General features: G+C 38.5%; 1 protein-coding gene across 25 annotated transcripts in view; it reads left to right on the forward strand.

The window, feature by feature from the left end:
• The window catches only part of CTNND2 (catenin delta 2), a 587,225-nt gene that overhangs the window by 542,457 nt on the left and 24,507 nt on the right, over positions 1-20,261 (forward strand). For 14 of the 25 annotated variants that reach the window (XM_085537861.1, XM_085537859.1, XM_085537862.1 and 11 more), the window contains 3 exons: positions 8,423-8,633; positions 11,535-11,619; positions 18,065-18,190. In XM_085537861.1, coding sequence (XP_085393987.1) covers positions 8,423-8,633; positions 11,535-11,619; positions 18,065-18,190 — 422 coding nt within the window. The remainder of the gene's footprint in view (positions 1-8,422; positions 8,634-11,534; positions 11,620-18,064; positions 18,191-20,261) is intronic. The other 11 variants (XM_085537872.1, XM_085537863.1, XM_085537864.1 and 8 more) reach the window with 1 other exon arrangement.

Here is a 20,261-nt window from a genome sequence, read left to right on the forward strand (position 1 = left end):
TCAAACGTGGATTTGTGATGTACAAGAGGGACAACACAGTAGTACAAGGGCAATAGCCTTTAAACACACCATTATTTTCAAGTCTAAAGTCTATGCTTGTAAAGCTACCTGAAGTTTTCTTTAGTTTGGAGCATCAAAGAGCAGGAGCCTGGAGAGGATCTTGGGCATGAAAGGGCATGAAAAAAAGCAGGATCTAACTGAGCATCAGCCTGGAGGTAGTTAAGCCAATCTGAGGAGAGAATGGGAAAGCCTGACGGATGGAGGATGCAGATATACATTGAAGTATCAGATGTGCAAGAGAGAGCAAAGGAACAGGAAAGCTTAGTGGTTCAGAACCAAGTGCTGAGGGAGTAAAGTTCAAGTAAGAAAAACACCAGTCATAATAGAGAGAAGAGGCAGCACTGAGAAGGTGAGCTGAACACAAGAGGAACGGTAAGCTAGAGGGAAATACATGAAATCAAAAAGCTAGGTTTCTGGAAGCAGAGAAGCTGAAGGAGAAAAGCAGCCAGATAAAATGCTGCTGCATGAAAGTAAATCTATCACAGATCATGGATCTGAGAAAGCAATTTGTTGAAAAGCTGTAGTTGCGTTTTCACCCTGTTGTGATTTCCCATGGTATGTTCAGGATGAAATTACGATAACGCTTCTCTTTTGTTGTTTTCCATTGCTACTGGCTTCTATATGTATTGCTCTTCCATCCTTGTTAAATTTGTACCCTTTGTCATTCCTAGTTCACAAGCCATTCCTTTTCTTGGAAAACTTAGAACACGCATTTCTAATCTCTTTAAAAAGATAAAATCTTCTATACTGGGTTACTCTTTTAGATATTTAATTATTCTACAAGCAAGTCTCAGTTGATGTTGCCAACAAAGATATTGGTGGTTCACTTACTTTCATCACTCTATGAGAGTTTGAAGGTTTCTTGCCTGAAACTATCAAAGTTTAATGTTCTACTCCCTGTAGGGCTTTATATGCTGTACTACCTATGGCTGAATGTATTCTTGATGAAAAGATACTAAAAAAAGAAAACCAATGAATAGTACGTCGCATACAATGCATCAGGGAGAGTATTGTTCCTCTTTGTTGTGGGTCATACTGAATACCAATCCTATATCTTGAAGTCTTGCTGCCTGTTATCAAAACTGGTGGAAAAGTGAAAAGCGCATATTGTGCTTCTGAGGAGAAGAGAGGATCTGAGAACTCCATCTGATATTTTGTTCTATCTCAGCAGTTGTGAGCAAAGTGCACCTGGATTCTTAGTGGCACAGGAGCATGTGTGTATAGCATTTTTGTTTTCTGTCTTCTCCAAAATAATTTATTTTCACAGAGTTTTCTAAGAAAGCTTAGATAAATGTTCAAGGAGGTAAAATTCAGCATTGTTCTCTGGCTCAAAACACTCATTATCCCAAGTTAATTAGCAGGCCAGACTGAATGTGAAGCAGCTAAAGCAGCAGCTGTGTCCCACTGATCACTCAGAGTAGTCTTAAGTGTCTGATTATCACTCATTCCCTTAGAAATGATGGAACAGAGATAATGTTTTTAATAGAATAAAATATAAAATAATAATTGCAATACTATAGTCAGTTTGCATTAAGTGGACAAATGTCTTTCTATGCATTTGCTCTGAAGTGCCTGAGATTACAAATGTTTTCACGCATTCCTGACATAAGATGGAAGGACATTAGGAGCAAGATTCAGGCACCTAAAGATAAGTGTTAAACATTAAGGTCCATAGTATAAGGTATCCTACCTGGTCACCAGCCAGCCTTCCAGAAGGTACTGATTCTTTCAGTAGCACTTCTAACTCTGTGCAGACATCTCAGGAATCTAGGGACATCTGAAATCACATTAGCCCCTTCTATGTGGACTCGTGGTTTGCCTTCAACTTGATGGGAAATGATTTTAACTTTCATGCCTAAATTCAAAATCCTCAGTTCTCTGACACTTGTTAGAAGTGATGGTGCCTGTACTTTCTACATTAATGATGTTCAGTCCTGCAGCTCAGAACTTTTTCCATTCATCTAATGCTTCATGCCCAGTGGTTGGAGGAACAAGAAATTATTGTATTGTGATGACAGACGTCACAGATGATCACCTAGTACTGGTCAGGCCACGTAAGTTGGTCAGTGGATGCTACCTTGGAGTTGCATAAATCTTCTTTGTCAGAAACATAGTTCTGTTAGACTACAAGTCATCAGACGATGGGAAGAGAGCTGCTGTATGCAAACTGTTCTGTTAAATAGTTCTTTCCTGTGCAGTGTATACGGCAGTTAGTGAGAGGGGTAGATAGCCAAGTTATAGGTTAATGGCTGCTCCAGAAAGCCATGCTGCAGTAATCAGTCACATCATTCATTCATTTTGCAGTAGCTAATGATGTTTATTTCTTTTTGCACTGTCCTCTATCTTCTGAACCAGGGGTCCTCCCTTATAAGCCTTTTTTGCCCTATCAGGTGAATTGTTTCTTCTTTTTGAAGTACCTACACCTTTCCTAATGCCTCCCTAATCTGAGCAGCACCCATATACTTATGCATACAGATCTCTCCCAGCTTCAGTATTGCAGTCTGTCTTGCTTTCAAAAATGTAATTTTATCTCCTTCAGTCTGCTACCTTTGCTGGTGGCCATACAGCTCTGCCATTGCCCTTCATGTTCTAGGATTTGCTTCCACTTCTGACCACAAAAGAGCTGTATGCTTTTGGCCCTACGGCCTACTCTGCCAGCATTTTTTACCTCTTAACCTAGTTTGCCTTTAGAGGTTTTGGTTGTTTTTTCCCCTAGATGTTTCACGGGCAGTAGAAGATTTACCTATGAAGAATGACAAACCTTTGTCCTCTTAAATCATATGCTATTCATTAATGCTCTAGTGCCTGTGGAACTTTCTTCTCTAGGCAGTCTGAGTCCAGAGTTTGCTACATATTGTAATAAGCATAACCATTCTTTGTGGGCTGTCTATGCCTGCTTGGTTTGCTGCATCTCCTTCTTCCACCTCACTCTATTACTGATTTTCAGTGTTCAAGACAGGGTGATGCACTGGATCAGATTGCCCAAGGAGCAATCTGATCTGCCCAAGGAGCAATTGTGGATGCCCCATTCCTGGAGGCATTCAGGGCCAGGCTGGATGTGGCACTGGGCATCCTGGTCTGGTGGTTGGCAATCCTGCACATAGATAGCAGTGGGGTTGAAACTACATTATCATTGTGGTCCTTTTCAACCCAGGCCATTCTATGATTCTGTTCTATGACTTGAATGCAGGGGGGCTTTTAGGCACTACACTAATGTTGGATGTCACTAGCAATTACATCTTAAAACAACAGTCACTGACAATAGAAGATCTGTACACAAATCAGCTATTTCTCAAATACTGTGGAGGTGTTTCTGCCTCTGCTGTCATGTGATGGATATGTTCCAATTTATTAGACTGTCAGCAAAATACATGGACTCATTATCAAAATTTGTTCCATATGAATTAAATAGACAGTTTAGGCACATACATTAAATATTAGTGGAAAGTAATAATAAAAGGTCTCCCAGTAGTCTTTCCATAAAATCTGTGAAATACTGAGGTCGAATGGTCTTAAAAACACACCAATGATGAAAATGCACAAAAGCATATATATCTGGATGCATGAATAACCAAGAGCACAAAATTTACATCTATCGTAACATACCAGTACCAGTGGTTCTGGGATAAGGTATCTGTAGCATTCCAGTATAATGTGTTATTTTGCTAACTTTTATTATCTAGCTACAAAATGTGAATTTGTGAGCAGCTCTGAAGGAGGAAAAAATCATGATGTATTACTTACATTAGAGCAGGCTCTACCTCTAGGACAAGTATCTTAGTTTGAATTAATATCTGTTTGAGGTTTCTCATGTTTCCAATATATTAATTTTCCTACTCTTGTTCTCTCAAACTAGGAACCGTGCCACAACTGTATCAAAACTGTGCCAATGTGTCAAAGTCATTTTTCAGAGATGAGTGAAAATGGAAATGAAGTCCTTGGGGTTACATCAGCAGTGAATTTATCTCAGGGTAGCATTAGGGGAATGTTTCCAGAAGTGGAACCTTTTCTGCAATAATCTTGCTCTTGTTAAATCTACCAGAAGAATAGTTAGCTTTACTGATTTGCTGTGGAAACAAAATCTTTCTTAGGACAGCACTCAGTCTGACCCTATGAAGAGCAGAAAATCTTCCAAATTAAGGAATAGGAACACATACAAAGGTGCTAATGAGACCTTATAATGCAACGGAAAGTTGTTACATTTGTATTGCTGATGCGTTTAGTAAGCAGACTTTGTCATGTTATATATCAGTGCATGCAGCTAGGAATCCTGCTCTTCATATCAAACATCGATGGAAGTTTTATCTTATGAAAATAACTTAAAAGTATGTAGGGTCACATAAAGTACTGTTCCAAACACAAATGAGGCAATTTCTTTCCTGTGACAATGCCCCCAAATTATGAATATTTAGTATCTTCCTTCCTTTGTAAATCAAATTGAACGAGTGTGTGGTGTTCTTTTCCCTTTGTCAAGCTGGTGGTTGTGTTTAATCATATTATGTAAATCTTCTACAATAGTATCAAATCACTTTTGAGTCTTATGATGTGTAATGTTGCTCAAATTAAAATGGATTCATTTGTAGGTCAAAGTAGTTCTCTATGAACCCTGACAAAAATTAACTATGTCATTTATTTTTACTACTGTTCTCTCACACACATCCTCCCCTCTTCCAAGGACCCTCACGAGTTCTCAACTCAGGGAGGCTTCTTGAGCTGCAAGTTGAAAACCCCAGCCCTCCTACTGGTAGAGCTATACAGAACTTTGCTGATATTACATGGCTGCTGCCCATTACACATTCAAAAGTCAGGTTTCTGAAGATATTCTTAGTGTCAGAAAGTGAATTCTGAATCCAAAAAGCCTGGAGATGTAATATGCAGTAATCCAAAACTCAAGGCTATTGGTTGTTTCCAGCTGTGTTTAGCTGATTGATCTGCAGCTTTGCTTTCATTGGCTGTGCTCAACCTTCACTCTAAACTAGCACAGGGTTTCTTGCATCGGTAATGCTAGAACCCATGACTCTTTTCTACCTCAGGCCTCTTGTAAAGAAGCAGAAACATAACTGAAATAAGAGAAGGTAAATGAATAACTAAAAACTTGTGGATACTGGTAATGCAGCAAGTTGCTGTGCAGTGTTTTCTACAATATATGGTAAAGACCTTAACTTTTATCTTGCACAGGGACTTAACCATTTGGACTAGATATTAGGAAGAAATTCTTTATTGTGATGGTGGTGAGACACTGGAATGGGTTGCCCAGTGAGGCTGGCTGTGGATGCCCCCTCCCTGGAAGCACTCAAGGCCGGGTAGGATGAGGCTTTGAGAACCTGGTCTAGAGGGAGGTGTTGCTGCCCATAGGAGGGGGTTGGAACTACATGATCTTAGTGGTCGCTTCTATCCCAGACCATGCTGTGATGTAACTCTGAATTAAAGCAAAGTTACTGCTTTTTCAATCTAGGTTCAGATGTTTTGAATTAAATTAATTACACTTTTTTATTGCTAAGGCATTCTTTTTCATTATGCATGTATTCAAAGAAATAACAAAATGTTCAAAATACTAAAATCACACAAAATATGTTATCAGTTACGCTTCTCGATAGATTTTAGTATTACGTAAACAGTATCTTAGATTTACCCTGCAGCCAGCCGCTTCCCTCATCTTCTAGCTCTTTGGTTCCCATTTTCTGGTGATTGTATGGAATGACAGTTGGAGCAGGGATTCCTGCTTATGCAGCAGGCTGTTTTACCTGGCCATGTGAACAGCTCTCTTGGAGGTGAAAACACTGCAGCTGCCAGGAATAAGGGATGTGCTAAAAGATATAACCATTGGCTGCTAATGGAAGCATTGTGCTGTTCTGACAGAGGACTGAGACTGTGCATAAGGTGGGGTACTACAGGAGAAAGGAGGATTGATTTGTTCTGCATGTGCCTGCAGAGCAAAGCAGAGAGTCTCACTGATCCTACTGTGCTTTCCCCTGGTGAGTTGTGGATGCTGTGTTCAGCAGAGTAACAACCACAGAGAAATGTGCTTTGGGTTTGTTTGGATAGTTTGGGGGTGGGGCTTTTTTTTACACACAAACTAGATTTGGTATGTGCTGTGGACTGGTATAATCACTGAAAGTGGTGAACTATTAATGAGTTCATGTTACATACAGCAAACAGGTGCAGACATAAATAGTATTTCTGCTTATTCTTGAGCAGTGTTTCATATGTTCTTAGGGCAAAAAAAAAAAAAAAAAAGTAATAGAGTTTGCTTGGGCAAACCATTGTTGAAAGTGGTATTGACACCTGTCCTACATCTGGTGTTAACATGGTATTTCTCGAAAGCTAATAATGCAAACGACTGATTCAATACTAGATGCAAAGATACTAAAATGTTTGAAGGTAGGATTTGTACCTGAATGGCACATCAGTAAGATTCAGATCCTACTGTAAAAATTGTGTTGGTAACATGATTTTATAATCAGTAATACTTTTGTGTGATAAAAATTGAGTAATCTCTAAGATCTCACCACAGAATCAACTTGATAGCCTATAAGTTTAACATTAGAGTACAAAGCTTGAATCTCTGTTATAAGCATTCTGTTCCAACTGTCTGTATTTCTACCACAGCAGGCAGACTTGTGAAAAATGAAAATAATGTAGTATTTAATGATAAATGATATGATTTTCCTCTTCCCTTGGCTTTTAAATATGGGCATCATACACAATGGAACTTACAACTTCAGAATTAAGATCTTTAATAAGTTCTCATGCGCTAATTTATCAGAACTTTTTAACATTCTCCAAAAAAACTGATTAAATTATCATATTATATACAATATTCATACCTGATTATTTAGTTCATAAAACATGATGTAGATTCAATTACTAATTACATTTATTTTTTTCCTACTTTTCCTGTCCTTTTCATTCTGAATGATGTGCTCTCATGATGATTGCTGAATGCAAATTCCTAGCACAGCTGCATTGAAGATGACTCAGAGTTGTTACACTGACCTCAGCTACCACCTTATCAGGCCTCAGTCCTCTCTGTTCTTGTCTTCCAAACAATAAAAGATAAAGCTGCCATTTTCCCTTATCAGCAACACTGTAGAACTGTATGCAGCACCTCACATATCTCTGCTGGAAGGTTCTAAGGACAGTGCTAACCCCGCCCCATATTCAAACTATGGCATACATATATATGTGTGTGTGTGTGTATTCTGCAAACCTACTCGTGTCATTTTCACAAGCACTATATGACTTTAAGGAATGATTTTGAGAAAATATTTGTTTAGAAAAGCATTGCAGTAATCAGCAGTATTTCTTTTTTGTGTCTTCAGTTCAACATGGCAGGACATGACAATTGTAAAAATCACAGAAAGGCCTGGGTTGAAAAGGACCACAATGATTATGTAGTTTCAAACCCCCGCTATATGCAGGGGCACCAACCACCAGACCAGGCTGCCCAGAGCCACATCCAGCCTGGCCTTGAATGCCTCCAGGGATGGGGCATCCACAGCCTCCTTGGGCAACCTGTTCCAGTGTGTCACCACCTCTGTGTGAAAAAATTCCTCCTAATATCTAACCTAAACCTCCCCTGCCTCAGTTTAAAACCATTCCCCCTTGTCCTTGCACTATCCACACACATTATGTGTTGCTCGTTTTGTTTTATATTTTAAGTTCTGGAAGTTAGGGCTATGTGAAAAAGCTCTTTACAGAATGTCAGGAATATATGTCAGAAAGTCTTCCTTTCTTGTCAGTACCTTGCATACAACTGAAGATGTATGGAAAACTGCAGTGTCATCTGTGCACTGTGGTCAGTTCATTGTAGAACTGAATAATTAGTAACACCAGGAACACCAATAAACACAGTGAAGTTGCTGCATGTTGTACCAAATTAACCTTATGCAGTGAAACTGGTGCTTCAGAGAATGCTTCTCAAAAATGGCAGTTTCCTTGGCTTTTCATTTAATGTAATGATTTTAACAACTGAAGCACATTTTATTTATAATTCCTTTTATGGGTTATGAGTTGTGCAGTGGGAGATGAACTCTGTAAGTGATCATGTTCATACTGGCTTTATACATATACTGAGCCTTTATTATCATTCTTTCATTCTCATAAGGACATGATGTAGCCCATATCTGAAGTCTCCAACTCATGCAATATGGAAATATTAACAGAGGCCTTATGTGTGAAATGCTTGACCATGCAATTGTATAAATGTGGCTTGCTCCAAAATAGTATCAGTAGCCAATGAGATTACATGCAACGATGAAAATGGTGCTAATACGCTCTTGCATGTTTTCCCTGTACTTCTTCTCCGTCACCCTTTTTGACTGTATCTTCTGAATTCTCCCTTCGTTTTCTTCCAACAAAGGCAAATATGCCATGAGGGATCTGGTCCACCGACTGCCAGGCGCTAACAACAGCAACAGCTCAGCGAGCAAGGCCATGTCTGATGACACCGTTACTGCCATTTGCTGCACGCTGCATGAAGTCATCACTAAAAACATGGAGAATGCCAAGGCCTTACGAGACGCAGGCGGCATTGAGAAACTGGTTGGCATATCTAAGAGTAAAGGAGACAAGTATGTTTTGCAAATCCTTTTGCACCTTTTTTAATATCTCCAGTAGTTCTAACTAGTTCTTAATGTGTTTGCCTCCTCTGTGCAATCGTGAGTTGAATACTTTGGTTTCATCACAAATCATGTGCCCAGTGTGAAAGGTGACAAGAAACAAAGATAGTAGCGAAAGCCGCTGCTGTAGCCTGTTTTTGAGTTACTATCAGTAGACTTGTGCATTGTAAGAAAGAGTAATTGTCTGATACCTCAAAGCAGTTCCAGAAGATCCTAGTAAACATTAGAGACCAGAGTGTTGGGCTGCACTGTACAGGGATCCCATGAAAGGATGGGATGCTGATACAGTTCTCTTACTGCTCCTCCTTCTTTGGTTGTATAGTTGCTGTCCCTCTTCACCACACCCACCCTTTTCCCAGCCGCCAGCTTGCTGGTAAGGTAGACTGTAGAAGAAAAATGGATCCATGGATATTGTGAGCACCGCGCTTCTGAGAGAGCATTAGCCTACAGGCTACCTGTGAGGCTCTAAAACAAAAAAATTCTGCACACAACTGTAACATTTTCTGAGCAGCCACAGTTTCATCTTGTCCATTTTCCTATGTGTGTGCTTTTCAGGAAGAGTTCACTCTTCATCCTTCTTTTGCCTGACTCGGCGTGATTCTTGTATTTGTCAGTCCACGGAAGTATAATGTAATGGGACCGGGGTAGCTGGAAAACAAAAAGCCTTCACTATAGTATAGAAAACTTTCAGCACCTGCTGGAAGCAGTCGTCACACAGCCTATTGCAGCATCAGAGCTCTAGTGGAGCACCTATGAAGCCAGGCCAGAAGAAAGAGGAAAGATTTATGCAGCCTACATTTGGTTTGAGAACACCTCTGATCAGAGCATTACCAATATAACTTAATCATATTTCTTTTCCACAGTTGCCACTCTTTTGTTTCATACCAAATTCATTATTGAAACATTCTCACGCACTGGCTGTAAAGGGCAAAAAGTAGTAGTATAACAGATGTGGAAGCTCCCATGCTCCACTAGTTCATTTATGTTTGCATTATTTATTATTATTAAATCTTTTTTATTTTTTATGTATTTTTCCTAGATCAAGTGTGCAGATTGCAAACAGGTTCATATCCATCTCTCATAAATTGAGTGTGTCTCTCCTCAAAATAATGCATTTGTGTACCTATTCATTATCTGGCAGAGACCATTAATACCCGTTGAGTCTGGAATTTTCAGAGTATCACAAGCAGTCTTAAGAGGATCTAAGGGTGTAGTTCTTTAAGTATTTAGACCAGGTACTGCTGCCTTCCAAAATAGTGATATTTGTCCTCATCCAAAGTACTGTGAGCTGCAGTCAGATGTTCTTATTGTTACAGAATACAAAGCTATAGAACAAGAAAACCTATCAATTCAGTGATACTAATGCTCATCTTAAGTTTCATTTTTCAACTTCAAGAAATGTTAGTATTTTTCACCATTGCTTTAGTTTGCTTTCTTGCTGTTTAAAAAATCAGAATGGCTAGTTGTTGGACTGATAGGAAGTTCTTGCATTCTCATGCAGTAAAAAACTTCAATATGAATTTGTCTTTTATGTGATGAAGCATCTGTTTCTGCAAGTGCAGGATGCTGGCCTGGTCACTAGCCAGTACGGCTGGGAGTATAAGAGCAACTATTCTCGATATTGCTTATCAAATTCTTATTTATTCATCAGTTACCCACCTATTACTGTACTCTTGATGAGAAATGGGGAAAAAAAGAAAAAAAAATAAATCAGAAGGAAAATAATGCATAAGATAATAGACTCAGTTATGCTATGAACATCATTATACCAGCTTTACTCTCAGCCTCCCAGTGGCCTTTCTCTGAGGTCACAGCACACCACAGAACATCTAAGAAGACTTGCTGCCCAAACCAATAAATTATGCTGCTGGTTTTCTGGTTTTCTTTTTGGTTTTGCAGACCTTTGCCTTTTCTGAGTAAAACATGAATCTCTTCAATAGCTGCCCCAAACCCCGTCATTCTTCATTTCGGACTTTGGCCTTTGCAAGGTTTTCTAGTACTCTACTGCTTTATACAAAGTATTGGTGCAGTATTGGAGCTTAAGTACATAAATTATGACCCCTAAATGATCTGGGTTTTCCTCACAGTCCTTTTGTTTTCAACTCTATTTGGCTGAGCTAAATGCTCTTAGGGTTCTTCTGTTGTTTTAGGTGGATTTTTTATTTTTTTTTTTAATGTTTTGTTTTGTTTTTGAACATTACATATCCCAAGAGGTATATATGAATACCTGAATGAAACAGTAGTTTAGAGCCTCTTTCAAAACCTGCTTGAAGAGAAAGTTCATGTGAAGTTATGTGTGATTTTTAACATAACATTAATAGCAGTCATCATAAATAGTATGTTGTACGTAAGATGAAAATCCTAGTTGGATCCTGGCTGCTGCAGAGGAGCATTTAATGCCATTTGACATGACTTGAAGTATGGCCATTTATAGAGAAAGAAATTCTGGCTCTAAAATGTCCTGGATGCCAAAAGTTTTAGCCAGGACATTCTCTTAGATGTACGAAATGCCAGTCAGTTCATCAACAGTGTTCCTATTGCTGCCTCTCCCATTCCTTTTGCTGTGCTCTCAACATGAATCCTCATTCTCACTACGGTGAGAAATACACATTTTGCTCCTCACTGAATAGTTGGTACTGTAGAAATAAAGTATTGTGCTTGCTTATAAAAACATTGTTCTCTGAGATGCCAACAAAAGACCTTATTGTACATTGATAACATAACTTCAGTTGTGGGTTTAAGTTCATAGTAATGCACTTGAAAATTTGGATGAATGGAGGTGAATGGCATCTGGCATTTTCTTTCTCACTTTTTTTTTCTCTCTCTCTTTCTTTCAATATATGTGTGTAACAGGCATTCGCCAAAAGTGGTGAAAGCAGCATCTCAGGTCCTCAATAGTATGTGGCAGTACAGAGACCTGAGAAGTCTCTACAAGAAGGTAAGGCTTGAGTTTTTTTCCAGATTTGTCATCTTTCATGTGGCTACCAGAACTTGGGTGCTGAGAGACTTTATAGGCCAAAACTGAAAATTCATCTGGAGTTTAAAATTTCTCAGACTTGGAGCTGTAGATTTTGTTTTCCCATTTTTACTTTTAATATAGGAATACCTCATTTGGGGGGAAAAAAAAAAAAAAAAAAAAAAAAGGAGGGGGGGTTGGAGGGGGGAATAAAAAGAAGCATGTCAATGAAAATGGGTTATGAATTTGATTTTCTAAAGAAATCACACAGTAAGTGCTCAATCTGACAGCCCTGGAGAGTGAAGTCCTCTATACACAGAACAAATATATGCAAGCTCTCCTATTGTTTCTTTCTTTCTTACACCTCATACTATCCAGAGGAGGTTACCAGGTTTTCAGCCCTTCAGCTCCCAAATTTCCTCATGAGATTGCCAACAAGAGTATCTGAAGATGTGGCCCATAGAGACCAGTTACTTGTGAAGCTGAGCTGAAACTTGATAGCTTTGCTTCCAGTCAGCTGGCAGACAGTAGCATCAAATACTTGGTTTTTAGACAGTCTGTAGAGAGCACCATGCGATTCCCATAGGCCTGCTAACCTCTTAGAAATGAATTGCAGTGTGGGTAATGTGATCCTGTGAAAGAAATTTCCTATAGTTTTTAAAAATAAGTGTCTACTTAGTAAATGACAACGTATCCAAGTACTTAGTGTGGAATATTTCCAAACTGAATCACACCATGGTTATACACTATAACTACACTGCTTGTGTAATTATTGTTCTGCCAGCTTAGTTCTCAAGGGTCTGCTTACCATGTGGAATTTCATAGTTTATATAGTTGCTATTTGTGGTCTCAGCAAGGAGGGCTAAGACTTCATCTGGCAGAAAAGTTCAGGTCTCGGTTAAGGCTGGGATGTAAAAGAAGGAAAGTTCAGTGTTGTAGTACATGCTGTGTGTTTTGCAGTAGGAGTGAACTTAGTTATGTGGAATTTATGCACTAAGTCTCAAACTCTCTGAAGCTGATCTTCCGCTTGAAATGCTGTTCTTCTGCGTGCCTCAGCTCTGCCTTGTGTCTCTGAGGAGCAAGGAAGACAATTATTGAGTTTATCCCACTGTTCACTTCCATTAGTTTCAATCACCCTTTGGAATCCTGTGGGTACAGTAGGTAAAGGCACTTTGAGTAATGTCTGTTACTCAGTTGTCCCATTATGAGGTGGAAGCAAACAGGAGCTAAAGTAGACTTTTCTTGAGGCAAGGCAGGAGCTGGCTTGAGGTCTGCATAGCCTAAATTCCAGGCATGTGGGTGGCTGCGCTGTAGAGGCTAAACTTTATTACACCATGATCTGTTCGAGGTTCATACCATGACTAGCTCATTTTCAGCCTTCTAGCTTTATATATATGCTGTGATGGATAAGTGGTTCCTGAGGTTGCTCCATGCACAAGGTAATCTGTATGCTGTGTGGCTTTTGAATATATTGCTGCCTAAAGGACATTCTGTTGGCTGCCAGTGTGAATGTGCCCAGTAATGTACTTAAATACTAGGCATGCTTGGATACTAAGCACCTTGCATGCTTAGAAGAATATTTTCTGAGGCCACAAATGCATGCTTGTGGTATGGAAAATAGGGCAGGCTATACTTCGAGGTAGCTTCCAGGATATTCTTAGCAGAGTTTGACTGTCTGCATTCTCAGGAAAAGGTTTAAAAATCACAGTATTGGCTAATTCCTACACACTTTACTAAATCTTAAAATGAAGTTGAATCTCTGCTTCAAGGGCTGCTCTGAAAGTAGTGCCTCCTATTTAAGTATGCTGGCCCTCGTTGTAAGAAACGGATATTGATCGTATGGCAACAGGTAGTATGGTACAGGATGAACCTTCTCACCAATATCCCATTCCATGGTGTTGCCACGTGACAGATGGCAGCAGAGGGGCAATCTGACAAGATGGCATCTGACATGGAAGTGCATATGAAGCAATGGTGTTTCATTGAATTCCTCCATGCAGAAAAAATTGTACCCACTGACATTCATCAGTGCTCGCTGAACGTTGATGGAGTCTAAACAGTGGATGTGAGCACAGTGAGGGGTGAGTGGTTCATTTCAGCAGAGGTGATAGCAATGTGAAAGACAAGCCATGTTCCAGGCAAGCAATCCACAGCCAACACAGCACAAAATGAGGAGCATTTTTATCTGCTCATCAGTGCAAATCTGTAGACTGTGACCAGGGAACTCTGTATAGAGCTGAATATCAGCTTCAGTGTGTTGGAAATGATTGCGGCATTGCTGGAATATGACAGATTTGGTGCCAGGTGGATCCACAGATTGCTCACAGAAGAAACCCTGTATGCAAGTTTGGCAGAGCCGCTTGAACCAATATGAGGCTAAAGGTGACTGTTTCTCAGATCACATTATTCATGGTGATAACATATGATGTCACCACTATGGCAGTGCATGGAATAACAACATGTGAATTCCCCATTGATGAAAACGTTTGAGACACAACTCTCAGCAGGTAAAGTGATGTGCATTCTCTTTTGCGATAGGAAAGGGGTGATTCTTCTGGATTTCCCAGAACCCACACAAAACCATCAACTCTGACTTACATCACAGTGCTGGCTAAGCTGAAGGCTGCAAATTTCAGAGTCAGGCCAGAGAAGAGGACAGCTTTTCTCATGAAACACAATAGCGTCAGACCCCATACCAGTGTGAAAAACATGAAGCACATCACCACTCTTGTCTGGACCTTCCTGTCACTGTTTAGTCCAGATCTGGTGCTTTCTGTCTTCCATCTGTTTGAGCCAGTGAAAGATGGATCGCATTTTCTTAGCAACAACACCATTATAGCAGCTGTGAAACTGTGGGTCACCTCCACTTGCACAAATTTTTACAAGCGTGGCATGCATGCTCTTGTTCATCACTGCTGAAAATATGTGGCTAATGATATATGCTATGATGGAAAATAGCATTTTTCAGCAGAGAATTTGCTCTTTCAAATTATTGTGCTCTTTCTGTCAGCTGTAGTTTCTATAGAAATAAATAGAAGGCATTACTTTCAAAGTAACCTATGTCTATATATTTTCATATGTCATTATATATGCTGCCAAGCATCATATCAGTGCAATTTCTTGTACTCCAAATGTTTGGACAGTTTACTTAAAATAGGGCACTAACCTTAACAAAGTCACAGTATTTATTAACCTTGTCTATAACAGGCTGATCATTGTGCTGGATACCTGTATTTCAGGACTGTTGAAAAAATAATGTTTTTATAATTGGAAAGATGCAACTGTTTGCATTATTTTAATAGTCAGGTAGTTATGCAATAAAATTGCCCAATATAATGTTTGTCAAATTATGCTAGTAAAATGGAGTGACTGTACAGCTGACAATATAATACGATCAGCGCTTTACAGTATCCTGCAGCTTCACAGCTTTTTTGAAGGGCAGGTAAATCCCATTGCATAACCATTTGCAATTTCATTCTAAGTATCTGTACAATTATTTTCAAAGAATTGGTGGCATATAGAGACACAGTTTGATATTGTCAAACACGCAAATTATAAGTATCACATATTCAGGGAAAATCAACGGCACCTACCTTACTGTTGGAGAAACAGTGTAAACAAACAATTTGAATTGTGGTATGTTTTATAGCTATGTGTTTACAGTAGAGTAAATGAGGAGAAGTAGAAAGAATGGAAGTATTATCCTTTGTAGTAATGGGGAAAAAGACAATACTTGTTTACTGCTAATCCAGTAGGTAGTCAATAGATTTAGCCCAATTATATTACTATGTCTATAAAAACATGAAAACCTCATGCACTCTTCTAAGTTATCTCAACATTACAGGAATCATTTCATAGTTGGCAGAAGATCAGCTGCACTGACAGAAAGTTCATCCAGAGGTGGGGACTGGTGAGGCAAGTCACTTAATGATTTGCCAAACCTGTGAAGAAAGCCAAGAAGTACACAGGCACCAGTTTTCTTATTGTGGCACTCCCTAATACATTCCTGACTATAATGTGCAGAGAATTGCAGGAGTCAGAATCTTGTTTCCCCACTGCTGCCATGAGCAGAATTGACGTAGATAGGGTAAGCAGTTCAAGCCCCATCCCATCATGGGTGAGCATGCCCTTTAGCTTCAACCAGGGCAACATTAAAATGCTTGTATAGTTAAACCTAAATTAAGCAGCCTCTAAGGAGGCTTTAAGAGCTCAGTATTGCTTACAAAATTGCCAAAAGAGACAGATTTCGGGGTGCCAACTTCAGCTATGCTGTTTAAAGGAATAGTCAGATTTCATTGTGCCACTCAGTGTCTGACCAACGTTGCCCATTTCTCTGGATCAGTGAAGGCCAAATACTGCTGCAGCAACCTCAGTGACTCAGAAAACCTTATTGACCAATTCAAACAATATGCCTTGTCTCAAGGTATTCATGTATTTGTCTGAGAGTGCAAAGAGTATTCTCTTTCAAGACAACAAAAATTTAAAGTCCTATCTAGTTTTTTGTTTTGTTTTGTTTTTATCCTGAAAAATGAAGAAAAAAAAAAAGAAAGAAAGAAAAAGGTGAATCATATCTGATAAACCAACTGAAGTTAGGGATATAAGTATTTCTTGGAAAAGAGTTGAACACTGTGCTGTGTTTAATCAGAAAGGCAGTACAAGTAAGACATTTCCATAATAGGTCACTTATTTTATCTCCTTTTGTCCTCAATGCTGCCTTCCTTAACACTTAACATCTGATTTTTGAAAGTTGTTAATGGTTACATAGTCCATGGACAGAGGTGTACCAGTGGTTCAGTGGTTATGTTAAATGAGTAAGGGAGCTGTCTAGCTTGTACTTGTGCTTGGGATTTGTGGTCCGTCCTTCTTCTTGAACTATTTGGGCAACCTGTACCATCATAACGAGAGGACTAAGTGTAACTTACAGTCTCCAGAGAAAGGTCCTGCTCTATTTGTAGTTTGGGAACCCAAGAAAAATCAAAGGAACAACTGCAGTGATTCTTCCAAAGGAATTTGTTTCCAAGAGAGGAACACGGGACCCCACACCAGACTCTAGTGTGTTAGCTGCTTTAAGATATGAAGGCACCTGGGGAAACCCAGATGTGAATATGACTGTAGGAAAGCAGATTTTTATTAGCTGCAGATGGTAGTCTATATATCTATCTCGATATTCAAGAAATAACCAACTGTTCTCAAACACTTGTTAAATTACATGAGGAAATTTGAGCAAAAGGGTTGTGCGAAAGGGAAACTAAATGAGCTTAAAGTGAAAGAAAACTTATTAGCCTAAAACAAGCTACAGTTAGCTTAAATGCTTGCAACATGAAAGAGCTGAAGGGACTGTCAGGGATAATGTTTTCTATTAATTGTTTTGCTTTGCCTAACCACTTAGGCTGCAACAAAATGTCTCTTATTACATTTACAGTTACTCTGTCTTCCAGGATATAAGTAGAGGTCACAGCGAATTTGTAGGAATTATTTTTCTTTTCCAGTTATTATCATCATAGGTTTCTGTTCTTCATGGAATAATAGAAATATTTGTCCTATTCACCGACTGTTTGAAAAAAAAAAACGCAACCAATTACTTCAGACTAGGGAGACTGATAAAGGAGATTGTCCTTCAGTGTGTACCATGCCATTTACAGTAGGAAGAGTATTGTGAGAGGCATTTAATGAAGTCAGAGTAGTCACTCTGAAGATGGCTTTGTGTGTTCGTCAGCTGTAAAAGATATTTAAAATTGCCTGAAGCCTTACAAGCTGTTAAGTGGGTCTGGATCTGGGAGAGGACACTCTTTTCATGTGGCTTTTGGAATAATATACTGATGAATCTATGAGAAAGTCCCTTATCGCTAAATGTTCCATGAAAATTGCCAGCAATAGACTTCAAAGCCCTAGTCAAGGTGTTTTAAAAATCTAAAGTCTTTCTTCAGTAAAATATACCTATTCACTCTTTAAAGCTATTAATTGCATCATGTTAGCATGTAGACTTGGAACACATCTTTTGAATTTTCTTCTGTTAACATTATCACCAGTCAAACATCCTCTTAAAAGATGCTGTTTTTAGGTTAAATTTATCTGATGTAAAGGTCTGTGCAGAACTTAAACTCTATATCAAGATCTAAATTCCATATTGAAGTTTATCAAAAAGGTGGCTTAGTTTGAAGGGCTGCACATGTGCTCAAATTGATAATGCACTGATCTTTCAGCGGGACTAAATGTATTACTATGTAATGGTGGAGGTTTTTTCTAGATGTATATGTCGCCCTTTCAAATAAAAGGTGGATTAGTGTAAGGTACCCTCTCCACTCACTGTAGTATAAACTGAATTGTCTTTACAGAGAAGGCATTGTCTAGAGCCCATTTTTATATTTACTTTGAAAATGCAATACCTGATTAATAAATGATTGACTGATTGATTGATTTATGGCAGTGGGCGGCCCCAAGCTTCAGTGTGGCTGAGGACAGAGGATTTTCACCAACCCACCACTCTGGGTCATGGCACGCTCAGCATACTCTCTCCCAGAGCCAAGAAACCAGAATCTATTCCCCATCCCAGGTATTCTGGCTGTCAGCTGACCAGTGTTGAATTGTTATGTTTAATGCATACTGAGATTTGTACCCAGAAGAGTTCTACAGTAGATGTTTGAATCAAAAGTAGGAAAATCTTACTAGAGAATATATTTTAAAATAATGCATTTTATTATAGTAAACTATATAGTTTCTAGTTTGAAAGCTTCTCACTTCACTTAAGGAGCAGTCCCATTCATTTCCTCAGTGTAAGAGCTTTGCTCTTTCAGGGCAGCATATACCAGAAAGGGACAAGTGAGGTCCATTCAGATCCCTTTCAGCCTTCCTACCATTTCTGTAACTCATTTTTTTTATTGTCAGATCCTTTCAAACAGAATGGCAGATATTGGTAACCACTGTGTTGCAGTAGCAAATTAAATTTATTAAGCACTTTGTTTTCTTTTCTGTGGCATCTTTAGGAGAAAAGCAATAGCATGGCATTTTAGTATGAGGATCCGAGGGGAACAAGAACATCACAGGAAAACCAGTGATGCTTTTCACTGTCCAGTAGTCAGTGAAATTCTCAGTATTACGATTTCCAAAATCTCTGTTAATAAAGAGCAAAGGAGATTTCCTTCAACCATCAGTTCAATTAATGAGAATTAGCACAACTGTATATTTTTTATTAAAGGCACTATTTAATTTAGGTACTAAAATTCCTTTTCCTTAACAAAGTATAGTCTATTCTTTTTCTTCCAGTATGTTTTAACGATAAACAGTGTGACTGTGTGGCATTACTGCAAGAACTAAATAATATCATCTGTCTACCTGTGACATTCAAATAAATCCATGTAGAAACCTTCACATATATGTATTACTTATGATAAAATATGTGGAGAAAATAGAGTTCCACGTGTTCTTGCTGGTAACACGGAACACAGGAGTTAAGCTATTTCTTTCAGACTGCTTTTTCTATACTAAATTTGCCTGGAAGAGGAAGATGTCAGAGGAGATCTCATTTTAATACCTCAGCCATAAATATCTTTCAAGGTTAGGGTAAATCCTTTTAATCTCTGTGTAACAGGAATATGATTTTTTGAATTGTGAAGTATTTCATCATGATGTGTGACGTTCCCTTATTTTGTTCAACAGGAATTAAACAAATTCCTAAATTGATATTAAATGAAGGAAATTTGGAAATTTTATGTGGGCTTAACCTATCCAAGCCTTTTAAAAGCATAATCTGAGTAATACTGCAAGTTACAAGTTCTATAAACAATACAGCAAAAGAAATTATAGTCTTCAAATACATGCTTTCCATTTTTTCTTTATCAGTTTTTCGTGCCTAAGAAGACATTACTCACTCTTAAATAGGCATTTTAACTGGAACTTTTTTCATAATCCACTTAAATAATCATGAAATTGTCATTGGTTTCAGTACCAGAGAAAAACTGGCATTACTTTTTTTTGTAATTTGTATTATTTTTTGTAATTTGTATTATTAATAACTCTACATTTGATGCCATATATTAGTTTCTAATGTTTATGTAAGGTAGGTTTACTTTCCCCAACACATAAGCAAGTATGAAGTATTTTTTAATTAAAGTGAAGACACATTGTAGGTTCCACAGACAATAACAAGTGTTAGCTGCAGGCCAAAGAATTGTCTGTTAATCTTTTCTCAACCCTTATTAGAGACAAAAGACACATCAATGAGGAGTGTTGTGTTAGAATTCTGTTTTTCTTAACTTTGTCTGATTTTTTACAGCCCAGTTAGTCACCATCACCTCATAGTATAAACTTACTGTTTCACTTACAACTTGTTTTGTTGCCAGCTTCCTGCTTAAGTAATATGCTGTTTGTCTATACAACAGAAATGTGGCTATTTCAGGCAAAATCACTGACTCAGAAGAGGAAATTCTGCAGATAAATTGAGCTTATACGTACAAAACCAGTTATTCAGTCATTTCAGTTGCTTCAGTATTTATGATTCTTTGTAATAAGAATTTTATTTTTTTCTACTGTGTTTTAAATTTTAGCCATAAGATACAGTTTAGACTGAATTGAAGATTCCATACTGATGATAGTACTTTCATTAAAACTATCCTGTGTAGCTGAAG

The sequence above is a fragment of the Coturnix japonica genome, chromosome 2 (assembly GCF_054131305.1).
Source record: "Coturnix japonica strain WE chromosome 2, WE-NBRP24, whole genome shotgun sequence".
Classification (NCBI taxonomy): Eukaryota; Metazoa; Chordata; class Aves; order Galliformes; family Phasianidae; genus Coturnix; species Coturnix japonica.